Source organism: Etheostoma cragini, chromosome 19, assembly GCF_013103735.1.
Source record: "Etheostoma cragini isolate CJK2018 chromosome 19, CSU_Ecrag_1.0, whole genome shotgun sequence".
Lineage (NCBI taxonomy): Eukaryota > Metazoa > Chordata > Actinopteri > Perciformes > Percidae > Etheostoma > Etheostoma cragini.
Window position 1 is genome coordinate 4,588,127 of NC_048425.1, and position 14,767 is coordinate 4,602,893.

At 40.6% G+C, this 14,767-nt stretch overlaps 2 protein-coding genes and 1 pseudogene across 3 annotated transcripts in view; all 3 read right to left on the reverse strand.

Moving 5' to 3' along the window:
- The window catches only part of LOC117935212, a 3,184-nt gene extending 1,129 nt beyond the window's left edge, over nucleotides 1-2,055 (reverse strand). The window contains exons 1-2 of the mRNA XM_034857351.1: nucleotides 1,870-2,055; nucleotides 231-465 (exon numbers count right to left, since the gene is read on the reverse strand). Coding sequence (XP_034713242.1) covers nucleotides 231-429 — 199 coding nt within the window. The 5' untranslated portion in view covers nucleotides 430-465; nucleotides 1,870-2,055. The remainder of the gene's footprint in view (nucleotides 1-230; nucleotides 466-1,869) is intronic.
- LOC117935021 (E3 ubiquitin-protein ligase TRIM39-like) overlaps nucleotides 1-6,536 on the reverse strand; it is a 23,824-nt gene extending 17,288 nt beyond the window's left edge. Inside the window, exons 1-8 of one of the 2 annotated variants that reach the window (XM_034857130.1) lie at nucleotides 6,358-6,535; nucleotides 6,002-6,192; nucleotides 4,480-5,054; nucleotides 4,206-4,301; nucleotides 3,759-3,992; nucleotides 3,426-3,573; nucleotides 3,313-3,339; nucleotides 2,489-3,042 (exon numbers count right to left, since the gene is read on the reverse strand). In XM_034857130.1, the coding sequence (XP_034713021.1) occupies nucleotides 2,495-3,042; nucleotides 3,313-3,339; nucleotides 3,426-3,573; nucleotides 3,759-3,992; nucleotides 4,206-4,301; nucleotides 4,480-5,054; nucleotides 6,002-6,192; nucleotides 6,358-6,368 (1,830 nt within the window). In that variant the 5' untranslated portion in view covers nucleotides 6,369-6,535 and the 3' untranslated portion in view covers nucleotides 2,489-2,494. Of the gene's footprint in view, nucleotides 1-2,169; nucleotides 3,043-3,312; nucleotides 3,340-3,425; nucleotides 3,574-3,758; nucleotides 3,993-4,205; nucleotides 4,302-4,479; nucleotides 5,055-6,001; nucleotides 6,193-6,357 lie in introns of those variants that run through there. The other variant, XM_034857129.1, reaches the window with a different exon arrangement.
- Nucleotides 6,537-6,878: 342 nt separating this feature from the next.
- On the reverse strand, nucleotides 6,879-9,491 carry LOC117935092 (annotated as a pseudogene).
- Nucleotides 9,492-14,767: the final 5,276 nt, after the last annotated feature.

Sequence of the window (14,767 nt, forward strand, 5' to 3'; positions counted from 1 at the left end):
GGCCGTGGTAGGTCGTAACTTTGGACCAGCCACAGTGACAGACCTGGAGGCTCATGTCTGAATAGTGGTCTGTTAGGTCAGTTTGAAACATACCCATCTGGAGAGTTTGTTTTTAAGATCACATCTATTATTGGAACATTTAAGGTGAAATAAATAAGACTAAATAATAATGTCAGTTTAGAGGGCACTGGAATCACACATGTACTCAGGAACCTCTGTGCAAAACTCACCAGCCTTGATAGAAGTGTGGACATCTGGCCGGAAGTCTTTCTGACTGTCTGTGAGTCCCACATGTGCCCACATGTACTGCTGCTTACTCTCCTCCACCTTCACACCCCTGGATGTGCATCCCATCTTCCCCTGGTGGGTTCTTAGGCCGTGGTAGGTCGTAACTTTAGACCAGCCACAGTGACAGACCTGGAGGCTCATGTCTGGCTTGTTGAGTGATTTTTTTGTTTATGCATTCTACAGATTTAGAAGTAGAAGCGACAAAATTTTAGACACAATGGCTTCTAAATATTTTCATTCATTGTTTTTAAGTCTTTTGTGAACGTAAAATTTCTGTCTCAAGTTCCTCTAATGTGAGGACTTCTCTGTCATATATATATATATATATATATATATATATATATATATATATACACACACACATATATACACACACCTAAGAGTTTCGGAATGCAATGTCTATTTTCTGACTCATACACAGCGTTTCACCAAGTCCAATTGAACATAACAAATTTTATATTAAAAAATTCAGATGTCAGGGTCCACTGCTATTATAGGACTGGTGTCTAGATTGGCTGCAAAATAAGTTTCTCTCATTTGTAGCCGTAATACAGCAAATAGTATTTGGACTAGCGACAGAAAGAACTACAACCCCTTAGAATTAGAAGAAAAAAACAATCCAAAGTGATGCGGGAACATTTCAATGACCATTAGAGGTTACGGTACATGGCCGTAAGAAGATTAAGATCCAAGGAAAATTATTTAAGACCTAGAACACAATATTTAAGCAAATTTAAGACCTTGTAAGGCCTAACATTTTTATTTGGTAATTTTAGACCCCTTGGTAGGAAAATCTGATTAAAAAGGCATGTGCATGCATGGAGAATATAATCATAATTTTGCACCATCAAGAGGTTTAGGGTCATGTTGCAACAGCTGCAGACTCCTCTTCTCTACTGCTGTACTTTCCATACTTAAGGAATCACTTCCATCTATGCAGAGCAAATACTAGAAAGCTCTCCTCAGATGATTGGACATACATGCCATTACTTTCTTTTATGACTTACTGACGTTGGACGCGGAGCTACTTAAAGACTTAAAAAGTCAAATTTATAAGAGCTACTTTGCCATTAATTCTCTTGTAAGTTTAGCATAGAAGATATGATTGTCCAGCAATAACTGAGTCACCATGATTTGCTCAGATTTATTGTTAAAAGTCATAATGAATTTCTTTATACAGTTCTCAATTTTATTTCAAAGGGCCATAACGTTACCACTTGACTGCCACGATCTCTGCACCAGGAAACTGTTATTTCAAACAAACTATTTGTCCTTTCAATAAGAAACAGGAAGTTCTCTCCTCTGGACTAAAAACCTGAGTCATACAAAATAATAACCATATGCCACTCCTTTGTTTTTTAACTAAATTGTATCACATTATCTAATACACTGCATGGTAGATCAGTAAGCAGCTAATGGAAAGCTGTTATTACATGATGGGTAAGGCTACTTAACACACAAATAGAAACAATTAACATCTCCATTGGCTTCTTAATCTTGCCGTGGCACAGTTTAAAAATCCCCACAAACATCACAAAGACCAAATATTGACAACTTTTCCGTTATTTTGAACATGCTTACCTGTTAAAAAATAATCTTAAAATGCTTGTCCTCAGCTCATTAAATAGCATGGAAAAGAAAATGTATTGCATACCCTGTGGTCCTCTTCTGGAATCCCCTCTCCTCAACTGTGACAACTGCGCTCGTTCTTGCTTTAAGTTTCATTTCTGGGTAAGAAAGTGAAAAACCCGCCAACCGCGCTTTTTCACTCCGCGCCAAGAAGCCCTGCAGCCATGACTCATCCAAAATGTTGCACAATAAAAAACTATTGAAGTGGTTGATTAAAACCTTACTGAGAGGGAGAACAAAAACTTGATTACGTTTGAAAGTTTAGAAATTTTTATTTTTATTTAGAGGTTCAAAATATTGTGTAATGACAGCACATTTTGTAAATCAGGATACATTGAATGTAATGTGCAGCACCCCACCCCCAAAGAATAAGTAATTAAAGGCATGTGTAGACTACTAACATTCCTAAATTTCCCATAGAGGTACATTTGACACATTTGCTTTTACAAATTGTTTGCATCATCTATCATAAGTATTATAAGTATTGCATTTATCAAGTTATAGGAGGCACCATTTGGTCAAACATTACAGTATAACTGGAACAATGAATGAACTGACCGTTACGGGACTGCATGTCCTAATCACAATGTTTCACACCACAAATAATCAAAGGAACAGTGTTTTTGTCGTCTTGTTTTACATGTGGACTGAAATATGGGAAGACCTCAACATTGAAGGAACACTCAGTAAAGGAGTAGATGTGAGATTGAGCTGTCACATCATAGAAGGACACGAGTCCTTCCTCGTAGTCCACGAACACCCCAACTTTCTTAGGTTTGTCTTTCAGGGAAAGACAAACTGGTGGTGCTGTCAGTGCTGCGTACTTATCATCTTCATAATGTACGGTAACCCAGTAACCGTTATCTGGGTTTAGCGAGAGTTTCCCCTTGCGGTTTGCGTCGCCTCTTGCCACGCCCAGGTCCCAGCCCGTCTTGCTGCTGACCTCCACCTCCCAGTACGACTTCCCAGAGAACAACTTGTTGAGCCCCAGGATACTGGCAAACAGATCATACCTCTCCGGGGCATCATCTACTTCTTGGTCCTCCCCTTCATCTTTCACTTCTTTCCCATCATCAGAAAGAATGAGGCGTCGGTGCGCCGTGGTTGGATCCAGCTTTACGTCCACTGTTAATTACAAGTCGAAGATACAGTAATTATGTAATGTGAGGGTTTGATATGTGGTGGTTGTATCACTCTAAATTAGAAGAAACAGACAGATGGAGACAGATAACTTTGTTAAGCAACACTTTACTGTTCTTCCCACTGCACCAGATCCACAACAACACTTCCTTCCAATCAGACACTTGCAGAACTCAGAAATGTAGTAAAAGCAAGGAAATCCACAGAGGTGTTTTTGAAAGATATTCATAAGAAGAAACGGATTAAGTCACATACCTGTAAACTTTGGAACTCTCTGAAGCTCTGTGAAGCAAAATATATAAATAGTTTTAGATCAGTTAAGTCAAACATTTAGCTTTTGACATTTATAGCCGTGATTGAACTCTTACCAATGGAGGTCAGATTCTCCAGTTTCTGTTGAATTTGTTCCAACATGGTGGTTGTGGTTTTTCTCATGGTCCCGAAAGACAGCGATGTGTCAAGCTCGACCTCCATCGAGCCTTTGAGGTTGTTTGTGTCTTTAAGAGATGGGTAACTCTGAGACAGGGAGAAATAGAGAGGAAGAGGATATTAACCAACAGGATGCATAGAGAAAGATCTAACTATACAAGTCGCCATTGATTAAGAGGTAATTTGATCAAAATACATTGTGCAGCTCTTCAAAAGACACACTCTCTTTGTCTGTTTAACATACGAGTCAAAAATTGTTCTTTTTTTCTCACCTGAAGGAAAAGGATGTGATCGTCAAGCGCAGCTATACCGTCCAGGTCAGAGATGGTTTTCTCAAGCCTGTCAATCTCAGCTTCCAAATTCAGTTGGATGTCTTTTGCCTCTCTCTCCACCTTCTCCCTCCTGTCCTGTACTGGCTTAAGAGCTGCCGCATGGGCTTCCTCCACAATGGCGATCACAGCTGTGAACACATTCTCAATATCCCACCACTCATTCTCCAGCTGGTCCTTAAAAATGGAAGAAAAGCAAGAGTCGTCTATTTTTAAATTTGACAGTGTAATGTCAACCAATCTTGAAGTTGCATTAAGAATTTATGAGGGACACTGTGCAGTTGTTCCAATAACTGCCATACTGTTTTGAAACTTGCTTGGAGGACTCATCTGGTTGGCTCGCCAGGTCAACGTATACGATCAGTAGTGGTTGTATTTTTTGCAACTTACCTTGCAGCTCTGAAGAGATGCATTAGTCTCATTCACCCATGATTTCCTCTTCACAATTTTCTCCTGTAAGTCTGCCTTTGTGTTTTCAAGCTTTGCCTGTATTAAACAAAAAAGCAAGTTAATACCAACTTCAACCCTCATGTCATTGGCGTACCTCTTTTTGGTGAGTTTGCAACCCTATTATTTTACACATATCACAATGGATTAAAGTAAATTTACAATACTGACAAGACTAGAAACAAAAATTTATTAGGCCTTCCAAATGCTTCTTCACCTTCGTTTTGACCCATTCGTCTTCAATAGGAACAACCTCCTCCTGATCATCTTCCAGACAAAGTACACAAATGCATCTCTCTCTCTTCCTGCTGTACAGCTCTAAGGGGCGTCCATGCTTCAGACAGGCCCTCTCATCCAGGTTCTCCACAGGTTCCACTAACTTGTGGCCCTTCAACCTTGTAGTTGAAGAATGGTTCTCCAGGTGGGTCGAACAATACGAGGCAAGACACACAAGGCAGGACTTCTTAGCCTTCAGCTTCCGCTCTGTGCAAATGTCACAGGCCACTTCGCCGGGCGCCAAAGTCAACCATTCGTTTTCCTCCCGGGTCTTTTTCACCTGTTCGGCAATGTTTCTCAGAACAATGTTCACCTCTGGTCTTTTCTTCAGAAACTGCATGCATAGGGGGCACAACCTGTCATTGTGCTTGCAACAGCGGTCCAAACATTCCTTACAGAAGGAGTGGCCACAAGCTGTAGTGACAGGATCCACAAACTGACACATGCAGATGGAGCATGTTAGATGAGACTCCATTGAGACAGTCTTGCTCGGTGATGGTCTAGCGGACGCCATATCTGTATAAAAAGAAAATCAGTGAACAAATGTGATCAAAATCAGATTGAACTGAATTTGTGTGTACTGAATTAGGCAAGCTTGCAATTATTGCTTAATTCAATTTATTTGTAAGAGGAATAATGTCTTAGTTCTTTCAAAAGTTGAATAGTCTTGCTTTAAATTGTCATTCGTTAACTGAGCAAATTATGTTTAACCTGTGTGTGCGTTACGCTAAGTGCATGCTTTTTAATATGGAAAAATCAGCAAGATGTCAGCACATCTTATCAACCTACTCTTTTTTTTTAAGATTAATTTCTGGGCATTTTTTAGGCCTTTATTGACAGGACAGCTGAAGAAACGAAAGGAGAGAGAGTGGGGGAATGACACACAGCAAAGAGCCGCGGGTCGGAATCAAACCTGGGCCCACTGTGTCGAGGCGTGTATGTGTATGTGTATGTCTCTCTCTCTCTCTCTCTCTCTCTCTCTCTCTCTCTCTCTCTCTCTCTCTCTCTCTCTCTCTCTCTCTCTCTCTCTCTCTCTCTCTCTCTCTCTCTCTCTCTCTCTCTCTCCTAACTGAGCTATCCAGGTGCCAATTATGAACCTACTTTAATGGACAATATGTACACTGCTTATCTACATTGTGCATTGTTTATTCTGCTAGTATTGTTTGTTTTCTATTAACCCACTACCAAAATTAAATATTATAGATGCAGATGGTCATTGTATTTCACTCATTTTATGATTTCTTCACTAGTGGCTGACAAGTTTGGATTTCAGAACTTTTTTCACCCAAGAGGACTTTGTTATACTGTATGAGTGAGAAAAATGTTCCAGTACTATTTCCTGCAACAAGCCACTATTCTATAGCATTTTAGGTCAAATTAAGACTTACTACTTAAAAATGTATGTAAGATAGAGTGAACTGGAATCAACAACGTGTATGCAAGAATCTCTGAGCACAACTCACCAGTCTTGAAAGGGGTGCAGACATCCAGCTGTAGGTCCGGTTTACGCTCATCAACCTTCACACCCTTTGGCTTGCATCCCATCTCCGTCTGGTGTGTTTTCAGTTCATTATACGTTGTAACTTTGGACCAGCCACAGTCACAAATTTGGAGACTCATGTCTGAACAGTTCTTTGTGTCAGTTTGAGGCTTACTATAATGGAAGAGGCAATACTGTTGACACTACAAATAGCAAAAATTATGAAAGACATCAGGTACAAAGAAACTCCTCCTCAAGTCATAGAACTTTAAAGTAATATTGTTAAATATATTGTCAATACAACATATTTAAAAGTATGCAATAAGAGTGTAATATTACCTTTCAGCCATTGTAATGCTCCTTAGCTCCCTGTCTTCCCTCTCCACTACTGCCTAGTGTGTGTGTGTGTGTGTGTGCTTGTGCTTGTGTGTGTGTGTGTGTGTGTGTGTGTGTGTCCTTCCTCTGGTCTGTCCTCCCGGTTTAGGTTTCATTTCTGTTCAAAAGCTATGCCACTTCACTTCCTTCACTAAAAGAGGCATGCGGGCATGCAAATGACTAACCAAATTATGTTTGTCAGTTTCATGTTGAGCAAGTTTAAACAGATCAAACATTAGACTCGCCAAAATGTTTCGCAGGTTCGTGGTTACAACTTTGCTCTATGTTTGACTGGTAGATTAGAATTGATTACATTCAATAAGGTTCATTTTCAGTTTCTAAAGCAAAAGCATAACATAAAAAACAAGATGGTGGATACAGTGATTCGGGTTTTGCATTTTCTTCATTATTCCAAAGGGGACAAAACGTAAACATTGATTTTCCTGACTTCTATAACTAGGTTAGATATATCCATTATGGATGGATGTAGATTCTAATATTTAGTGGATGTGGTGGTGGCATCTTTATTTTTTTTCTCCAGAGAGTAAATAAGCTCCCCAAAGGTCGACCCATTTCTTTGAAGCAACCACCATCCCACGTATGCTGCTAAAAACATTCCAGTGTTCTAGAAGGTAAGTCATCACGTTTGTCCAAACGATAAGATGGATCGGTGTCAAGAAAGGTATGTAGATGAGAGAGAGAGAGAGAGTGCGTATTAAAGGAACAGTGGCTGTGTTTAATGTAAAAAAAATACTGCGTATAAAAAAAATGAAAAAATAAAATGATTTCATTGAGTGATATGTTGACTTTCGACCATGGCGCACACCTATAGGAAGTGGAGGTCGTCTTCAGTCTGAGAGAGCTGCTCCAGCTCAGTGTTTCTGCTCTGCAGCTCAAAGATTTCCTCCTCCAGTTGTCTGATGAGCTCTTTATTTTGTGCCCATGCCTCTACAGAGAGCTTCATTTCTTCAACTTCCCTCAGTCTCTCTTGAATGGCTTGCCGAAGTTTCACCCTTCTCCATTCTAACTTAACCTGTTGAAAAAAAAAAAAAACATTTTGTCATCAGAACTGCTGTGGCATGTGACAAGCTGCAGACAGTGTAACTTCATTACGTAAATAGAAACCAATGCTGTTGGAGTGATTTCAAGAGAGGCATAACTTTTGCTGAACAGCAGCCAATGTTGCGCAACTTAAAAGCTTGTTTTTTTACTTTTATAAAAATACTTACTTTTTACTTTTTTTACATATTTGCTGAAACTGTCACCATACACGAGACAGATAATCTGAGAAATCATCTTCATCTGCCTCCCCCTAGAAAGTTTGTTCAGCTGTGCTTGGTTTTGGTTATACAGTTTAACACCCTCGTAAACTCCTTTTACAGCTAAAGAGGACAACCAAACATACTAAACCAATACTTAATGTCACTGATGCATTCTTGTGTGCAGCGTTAAAACTCTGGAGCATGTTGCAATCCCGACCACACCTCCATTACTAATGTCAATTTAGTCGTATAATTATTTCTTTGACTGACGCAAATGAGACCTGCTTTTCCTGAACGTCTGATCTACTATTTCCTTTTCAAAAATGCTGTGGGTTCCGTTTGTAATTATCAAATGAACTATATGTAATGAAACAAGGACTTGTCTGAACACGGTTCACAACAGTGGTTTTCTCCCAATCAAAACCTCTGAAGGATGTGTCTTACAGTCATAGAATTTATGTTTATAGTTTTAACCTCTGTACTTTTCTTTTACTTTACTGAAGCGGTCAAACAATGTGCATTACGAGAAATCACGGGCATCTTTTGCTTAGCTGTGAGGTTATTGAGCCTCATAAAAACAGTGGAGAAATAAACATCAGTTTTGAGAAAGGCAGTGAAGCTGCTGTATTGTTTATTGTGTTTCCTGTTGGAGTGATGTTAAAAGAGACATACGTTTTCCTGAGCAGCAGTCTGTGTCTACAACTTGAGTCTCAGTGGGTAACTTTAATAAAATTGTGTTTGACATATTTGCTGAAGCTTATTAACATGAGACAGCTAATCTGAGAAATCATCTATTGCCTGCCCAGCCAAAAATGTGCTGGCCAGTGCTTAGTTCTTAGCCTTTTCCTAAACTCATTTTACAGCTAAACACTTACACCCACACAATATACTAACAAACAGTTTCTAAAAACATCTGAGACAAGAAATAGGCGCTGTAGTAACAGGATCTTGATTCATATTTGATAAGCGCTGCCTAGCATCGACACTGCATTAAAGACTCCTTGGCTCTGACTGGTGGTTTTCCTTTGGGCACGGTGGAAAGTTTCAATGCCATGCAGCAGAATATGATTTTTATTGTCTCATGTACTACTACTACCAGGACATAGTGACAGTTTCAGCAAAAATGCCTCCTGCAGCTCGAAATGAGCTGCAAAGTCCAATAGTTGGGCTGACAAATTCTCTGTCCGTTACGCAAATGTTGCTAGTGTTACAAAAACATGACTAAAGTCTTTAATGTTTGCCGGTGTGGTGCTTTTATTAGACCTCACCTTCTTCTTTGCAGCTTCCTTGCTGATAGAAATGATGTGATGGCCCCTGTGTTCTGTCTGGGTGCACACGGCACAGATGCACGTTCGGTCACTCCTACAGAACCTGTTCAATTGCTTTCCATGCAGTCTACACAGAGTCCTCCAGGTTCTTTACTACACTGATCAGAAGATGGCGCCCAAGATCTTCGCTCTGGTAATGTGGCTCCAGATGAGTGGGACAGTATGAGGCCAGGCATTCCAGACAGGACTTGACCGCTCTGTGCTTCACTGTGCAGAAATCACAGGGAACCTCTCCAGCTTTTAAAGACTCAGCTGCCTCCTCAGTCAGGGTACCAGCATAGAATGATTGGTCTGTTTTCAGCTGTGGCCTGGTGGGGAAAAAGACCTTGCAGAGGGGGCACTGACAGGCCCCGTTGATCCTCCAGTATTCGCCTATACAGCCCAGGCAGAAGCAGTGTCCGCAGGGGAGGGAAGCTGGGCTGGTAAACTCATCCAGACAGATGCGGCACTTTGGAGGCTCTGACATTAGGTCAAGGTCAGGTTGGGGGTGGGGCCACGACCAACTGCCACATTGTTCATTTGAAAGCCATGGTGTCTCTCTCTCATGGGTGGGCCAAAATCGCTGGACGGGCAGAGAAAGCGGAGGTTACCTGGCCCCTTATGATCTCATAAGAAGCAAGATTCCAGATCGGACCATTTGAGCTTTCATTTTCTCAAAGGCAGAGCAGGATACCCAGGGCTCGGTTTACAACTACCACCACTTCTAGCCACTGGGGGACCATAGTCAGGCTGGGGGACCTCAATGTAAAATAAAATCTCAAAGTGAACTTGTCATGTCATGAGACCTTTAAAAATATGCACCCTGCTTTAAAGACATTAGCCTACTATGTGGCCTAAATAAAGTGGAGCTGAGTCCAGCAGGGTCTGGTATGACGGTACAGCGTTCAGCGGGAACTTAACTGCCTTAACTGCTCACATTTTTAAGTGGAAAGGGGCGTGGGTTAAGGATGATGACTGTCCATGGTTAAACAGTAAATCATATTGAAATTTACAAGGGGATGAGTGTTTTGTCTAAATGTTCTCACGGCATTTACGTAACTGCTGGTGCTCTGGTTCCCACAGTCAGTTTGGAAATATGTGGAATCTTATTTAATGGAACATCTTAAATTACAGTTGTAAAACAATCTGGATAAGCGGACCTCAAAACTCACTCAATATGCGTCATAACCGTTACAGAAGTGACAATATTTATTATAAATTTATATTATGTGCTGTGTGACTGACTGATTTCGCTGCTGTAACACTGCTTGCCATTTTATTGGAGCAATACTTTATCAAGGTCCAAAAGTAACAAGGGAGGTAGGCTAGTAAAAATAGATTATACAGAATTATTACAAAGAAATCAAAATGTCTCTCTCCATATCATCCACGTTATCATGAAGATAAATCCAGCCGTGTTAATTGCGCTTGTACTGAGTCGAAACAAACCAAAAACTAACGTTTAGGGAACGTTCCCTCCGGGTTAAAACCTCCACTCAACGTTAAGAGAACCAACCAACCAACTGTAACGTTGTCCTGCGGCCACGCTGTACCTCCACACAATGTGTAGGCTAAACTAAATAGAGTCCATTAGAGAGCACAACGCGCCGGAACCGTGCCACCCCGGTCCAAGTCCTCGCAACTCTATGGGCTGTTTACAGCTAAGTGTTATATAGAAATATAATCTTCAACTTTGTCACTAAGACTTGTTTGGATATACTATAGTTCAGGTTAAATTATATACGGTCTGGTATATTAAAGCTGTGCGTGTGCCGTAATGTCTGTATAGTCACGTTTCATACACTGTGTGGAAACACTGAAAATTATAATTCGGTATTTTTGTTGTTGCTTTTTCTCCCCCAGTCGTCGTGACTGGACTCCACTACCAGGGTCATTAACATACCCATCAGCATTCACGAGGTGCTTTGCATTGACTGTTTATGGTTAAAATGGGCGTGGATTAGAGGCTGACGCACAGGATTATTTTTAAATTTATAAATACTGGAACATTAAAATAAAACAAAAGGACATACCTTTGTTGTGCAGCTACCAGCTTGCCATTCCTGAGGAGTCAACAGTGAGGTGTTATATTATCTGTTATCGGTTGGTTATTCCCCTGTAAAAGGTAGACACACCTATCCCTGGAGGGAAAGAGGACGGCTGACTGACGTTTCCTGAAGGCTCGTAAACTGATGTTCTGATAAAGCAGATTAAGTTCTTAGAATACAGTGGCAGCTCCAAAAAAAAGGCAAAACACGCTCTATACTGTAGGCTACATGTTTATTTTAGTAATAATTAAAACCACTTTTATTATTGTGAAAAAAAGTCAGTACATTTTCATCAAATTAATGTTTCCCAGCCAACTATATTACTGCCCACCAGTACAGTAACTGCCAAGGCTATGGAGAAAATTAACTAACTGCATTGGTTTGTGGTCCCAAAAAAAAAAAAAACACATAAAACTGGCTCACTCTGTAACATAAGAGGTGGAAATGATATCCCTTTGCTACTCTTAAAGATTTGAGTTTACAGATTTGTAGTCACAGACTACTTTTACATTCCTCCCGCTCCCCGTTTTTTTAACAGTCCTGTGCTGTTGTGACTGAAAAGGCAATCTGACTAAATGCACTATTCCGCAGAGAAACAACACAGTGTCCTCGGGCCGACCCTCGTGTTACTGTGTGGTGTTCCTGATGTGGAGGAGATGACAGACCATGGATGATTTTGCAGAACAGAGAGGTTTGAACACTTGATGACATTTTCCCAACTTAAAAGCTTTTGTAAAATGGCACAACGGTGATATAATTATCCGAATATGCATTACAAAAACTACACGTAGGCAGCTGTACAGACTGGAACTTTCATACACACTTGAATAAACTCACTCATTAACTTGTACTGTGAAGGAACTGATGCGGTTGAGCACACCAATGCTCTCAAAGCCACCAAACTATTGAGAGAGAGAAAAAAAAAATAATGTTACTATGCAAAACAGGGAGGTGCTAGTCTACTGCTGCCTTGATGAGCTAGTTGTTGTTATGGTCAGTTATTAGCTCGTCGGAAGGAGCGAGAAGGAATTAGCAAAAGACAAGTAATCTCATTGAGGAGATTGTGATAGATACTGAATACCGATCCCCGTGCCGATAGAAGGGGAACAGCTTCTCCGTGAAAGAATAAACGCCCTCCATATAGTCCACATACACGCCAGTTTTTGGCTCATGTCATGACTCTCCTGAGCGTCTGCACGTACAGGTCTGGGTAAACCCTGATCTTAGACCAGTGCTTGGTGTCGGATATGGTGCTCAGGGCCTGCAAAGTCTGAAATGATTAACAGACCCAAGATCATGAGTGTCACTGGGCTATATGCAACCTTTTAAAGCCAACCATTAAAGCACAGTACAATTACTCACTCTGATCAATTCAGAAGCGTCTGTGAATTCCTTTTTTTCCTGTCATCAATCTGATCTTTGCTTTCTTGGACTCAATGTTTTGCTAAAATTTGAAAACATAAAAAGGTGTGATCATTCCGTCCTGTATTCAAGATTCTGAGGCATTTAGAAATAGTTTATTGAGACCCTTCTTCGATAGACAGAGTCTCATGGTATTTGGGATCCGTCTCACTGCAGAAAAACTCCAGGATCTTTGTGATTTTGTCTCATCAGGGAGGAACTTTCACATGAGGCGCCAAGTGAGCTTCACAACACAACATCAGCCACACCAGGCAGAACTCCAGGGCCTTGTACTTCATGTCTGTGCATTAATCACACGTCACCTGCCCCCGTGTCTTAACTTTCCTTTTCTTTATTTGGACTGAAATATTCTCAATAACCACGTTTGTGGAGCTCTCAGGCCTCATGTGGAATCTTATAACATATCTGGCAGCTGCATAAATCACTCTTGTCCCCTTGATAACATTGAATATTACGATCACAATATTACTTCTGATACATAAACTGTTCTTACAGTGTGCTTAGTTCTACTGCTTTCATTCTGCTGAAATACAAATTGCTTGTTGAAGCTGCAAATCCTTGCTAACATTCCTTTATTGAAAACAAATTAAACACTGAATTGGTTTAAAAGGCATCACTAAAACAAATGACAGTTACATTATGAAAGCAGTTTGATATTTTCTTTACACTAAGACAAAAGAATGAGTGTCTTTCAAAATATGTCGCAGTCTTACGTGATACGGTTATTGCGAGGCCAGTTAAAGAAACATTGTGCATACCTAATGCCACCTTATCTCTGTAAAAGAAAAGAAAGCCAAAAGGTCTTTGAAATAGTCTATTTTAAGCTTGTTTACAATCCTGGCCCACCCAATGAGTCATATTCCTGTGAATCATCTTGCGCATCTTAGTCCTGCATCCCATGCTTACAGCTCTGTATATTCAAAAAGCACAAAACAGCAGAAATCTGTTGTAAAAATGACTCATGCTACTGTGGTAGCCACAGCCACACAATTCATTGATTAAGGTTGTACACACTCATCCACATCATAACCAGATAGTAAGGGTGCGCTGACACATGCATTTCATTACTTTGTGGAAGTGTCTGAAGTTCTACCATGGACTTTGAAACATTTTGTGGAGATAAAAAAAGAAAAAAAAATGCCTTTGGTTACCTTGTTTCAAGACATTCTAGGGTGGTATAGAAAGCCTGCAGCTACACTCAGCTCCATTTGTACTAGTTCTCGTTAATTGTCAAAGAGCTAAGCTACTTGACTAGGATTGGCTAATAGCTAGCCAATGAGAGCCTGGCAATCAGCATTTTTTTTTACCCAGGGCAACTGGGCAAGCTAAGGCAACATGACATCAGACCAACCAGCTTTTGTAATTGGCCTGATTTCTCCACCCATTTCTTTTCAGTGGCTAGAGCTGACAGGAGGTAGCAGTTCATTTTCAAATTCACAAAATAACAAAACGCATATGGACCTAACATTCAAAACATGCCAGTAAAAACGGCTGTGTTAGGGCACCTTTAAGTTCCAGTTGTGTGAATACAATTTGTTTAATTTAAACTGTTTCAGTTTACATCATTCATCATTTTTGCCATTTAGTTCAATTAATGTAGACTACAATTTGCAGCCCATTTAATGACACATAGGGAAGCGATTTTTTAGAAGCTCTGATGAACGGTGTTTCCAGTTAGTCTGACTGATTAGACTTCCCAGGTCTGTGTGGGTGTACAGACTGATTGACATCTTCCTCAGTCTCTGGTTAGCTTTGTTGCAGTTGTTAGGGCAGGACAAATGCCGTCTTTATTATGTTCTTATTGGTAGATGAAGACAAGGGCACGTTCAGCCCCGACAAAACCTGGCAACAAGTTTATTTGAACTTAAACGGGGGGTGCATGGAACACACTGTTGAATGCGCAAGCGCTCTGAGTCTAAACTAATTGGGTATCTGTGACGCAGCAGACAGCTGGACATAGCAACCCAACGAGAGACAGAAAACATACCTGACAGCCCACTGCACACCGTTAGCCGTGGTTTTCCACCGTTCCCAGGAAGTAGGTCTTTCAACCCGGAAACCGCAGCAACACCCCGTTTCAAAATTCAAACGTGCCCCTTGTTAATTTCCGTCAAAGCTCTGACCCACCTTCCACCTGAGCAGAAGTCTAATCAACAAGAATAAATGAAAACACCTGTTAAACCCATAGACCCCCCAGCATTGGACCATACCAAAAGATCAGACAGCAGGGGTGGGGATCAGGGCTTTCCTCTAATGTGTGTATTTATTGGTTTGGAAAGCTTCTACAGTATATAAGTGTCATTCATTTGTCATTTCGGGGGTCTGTTATTTATTT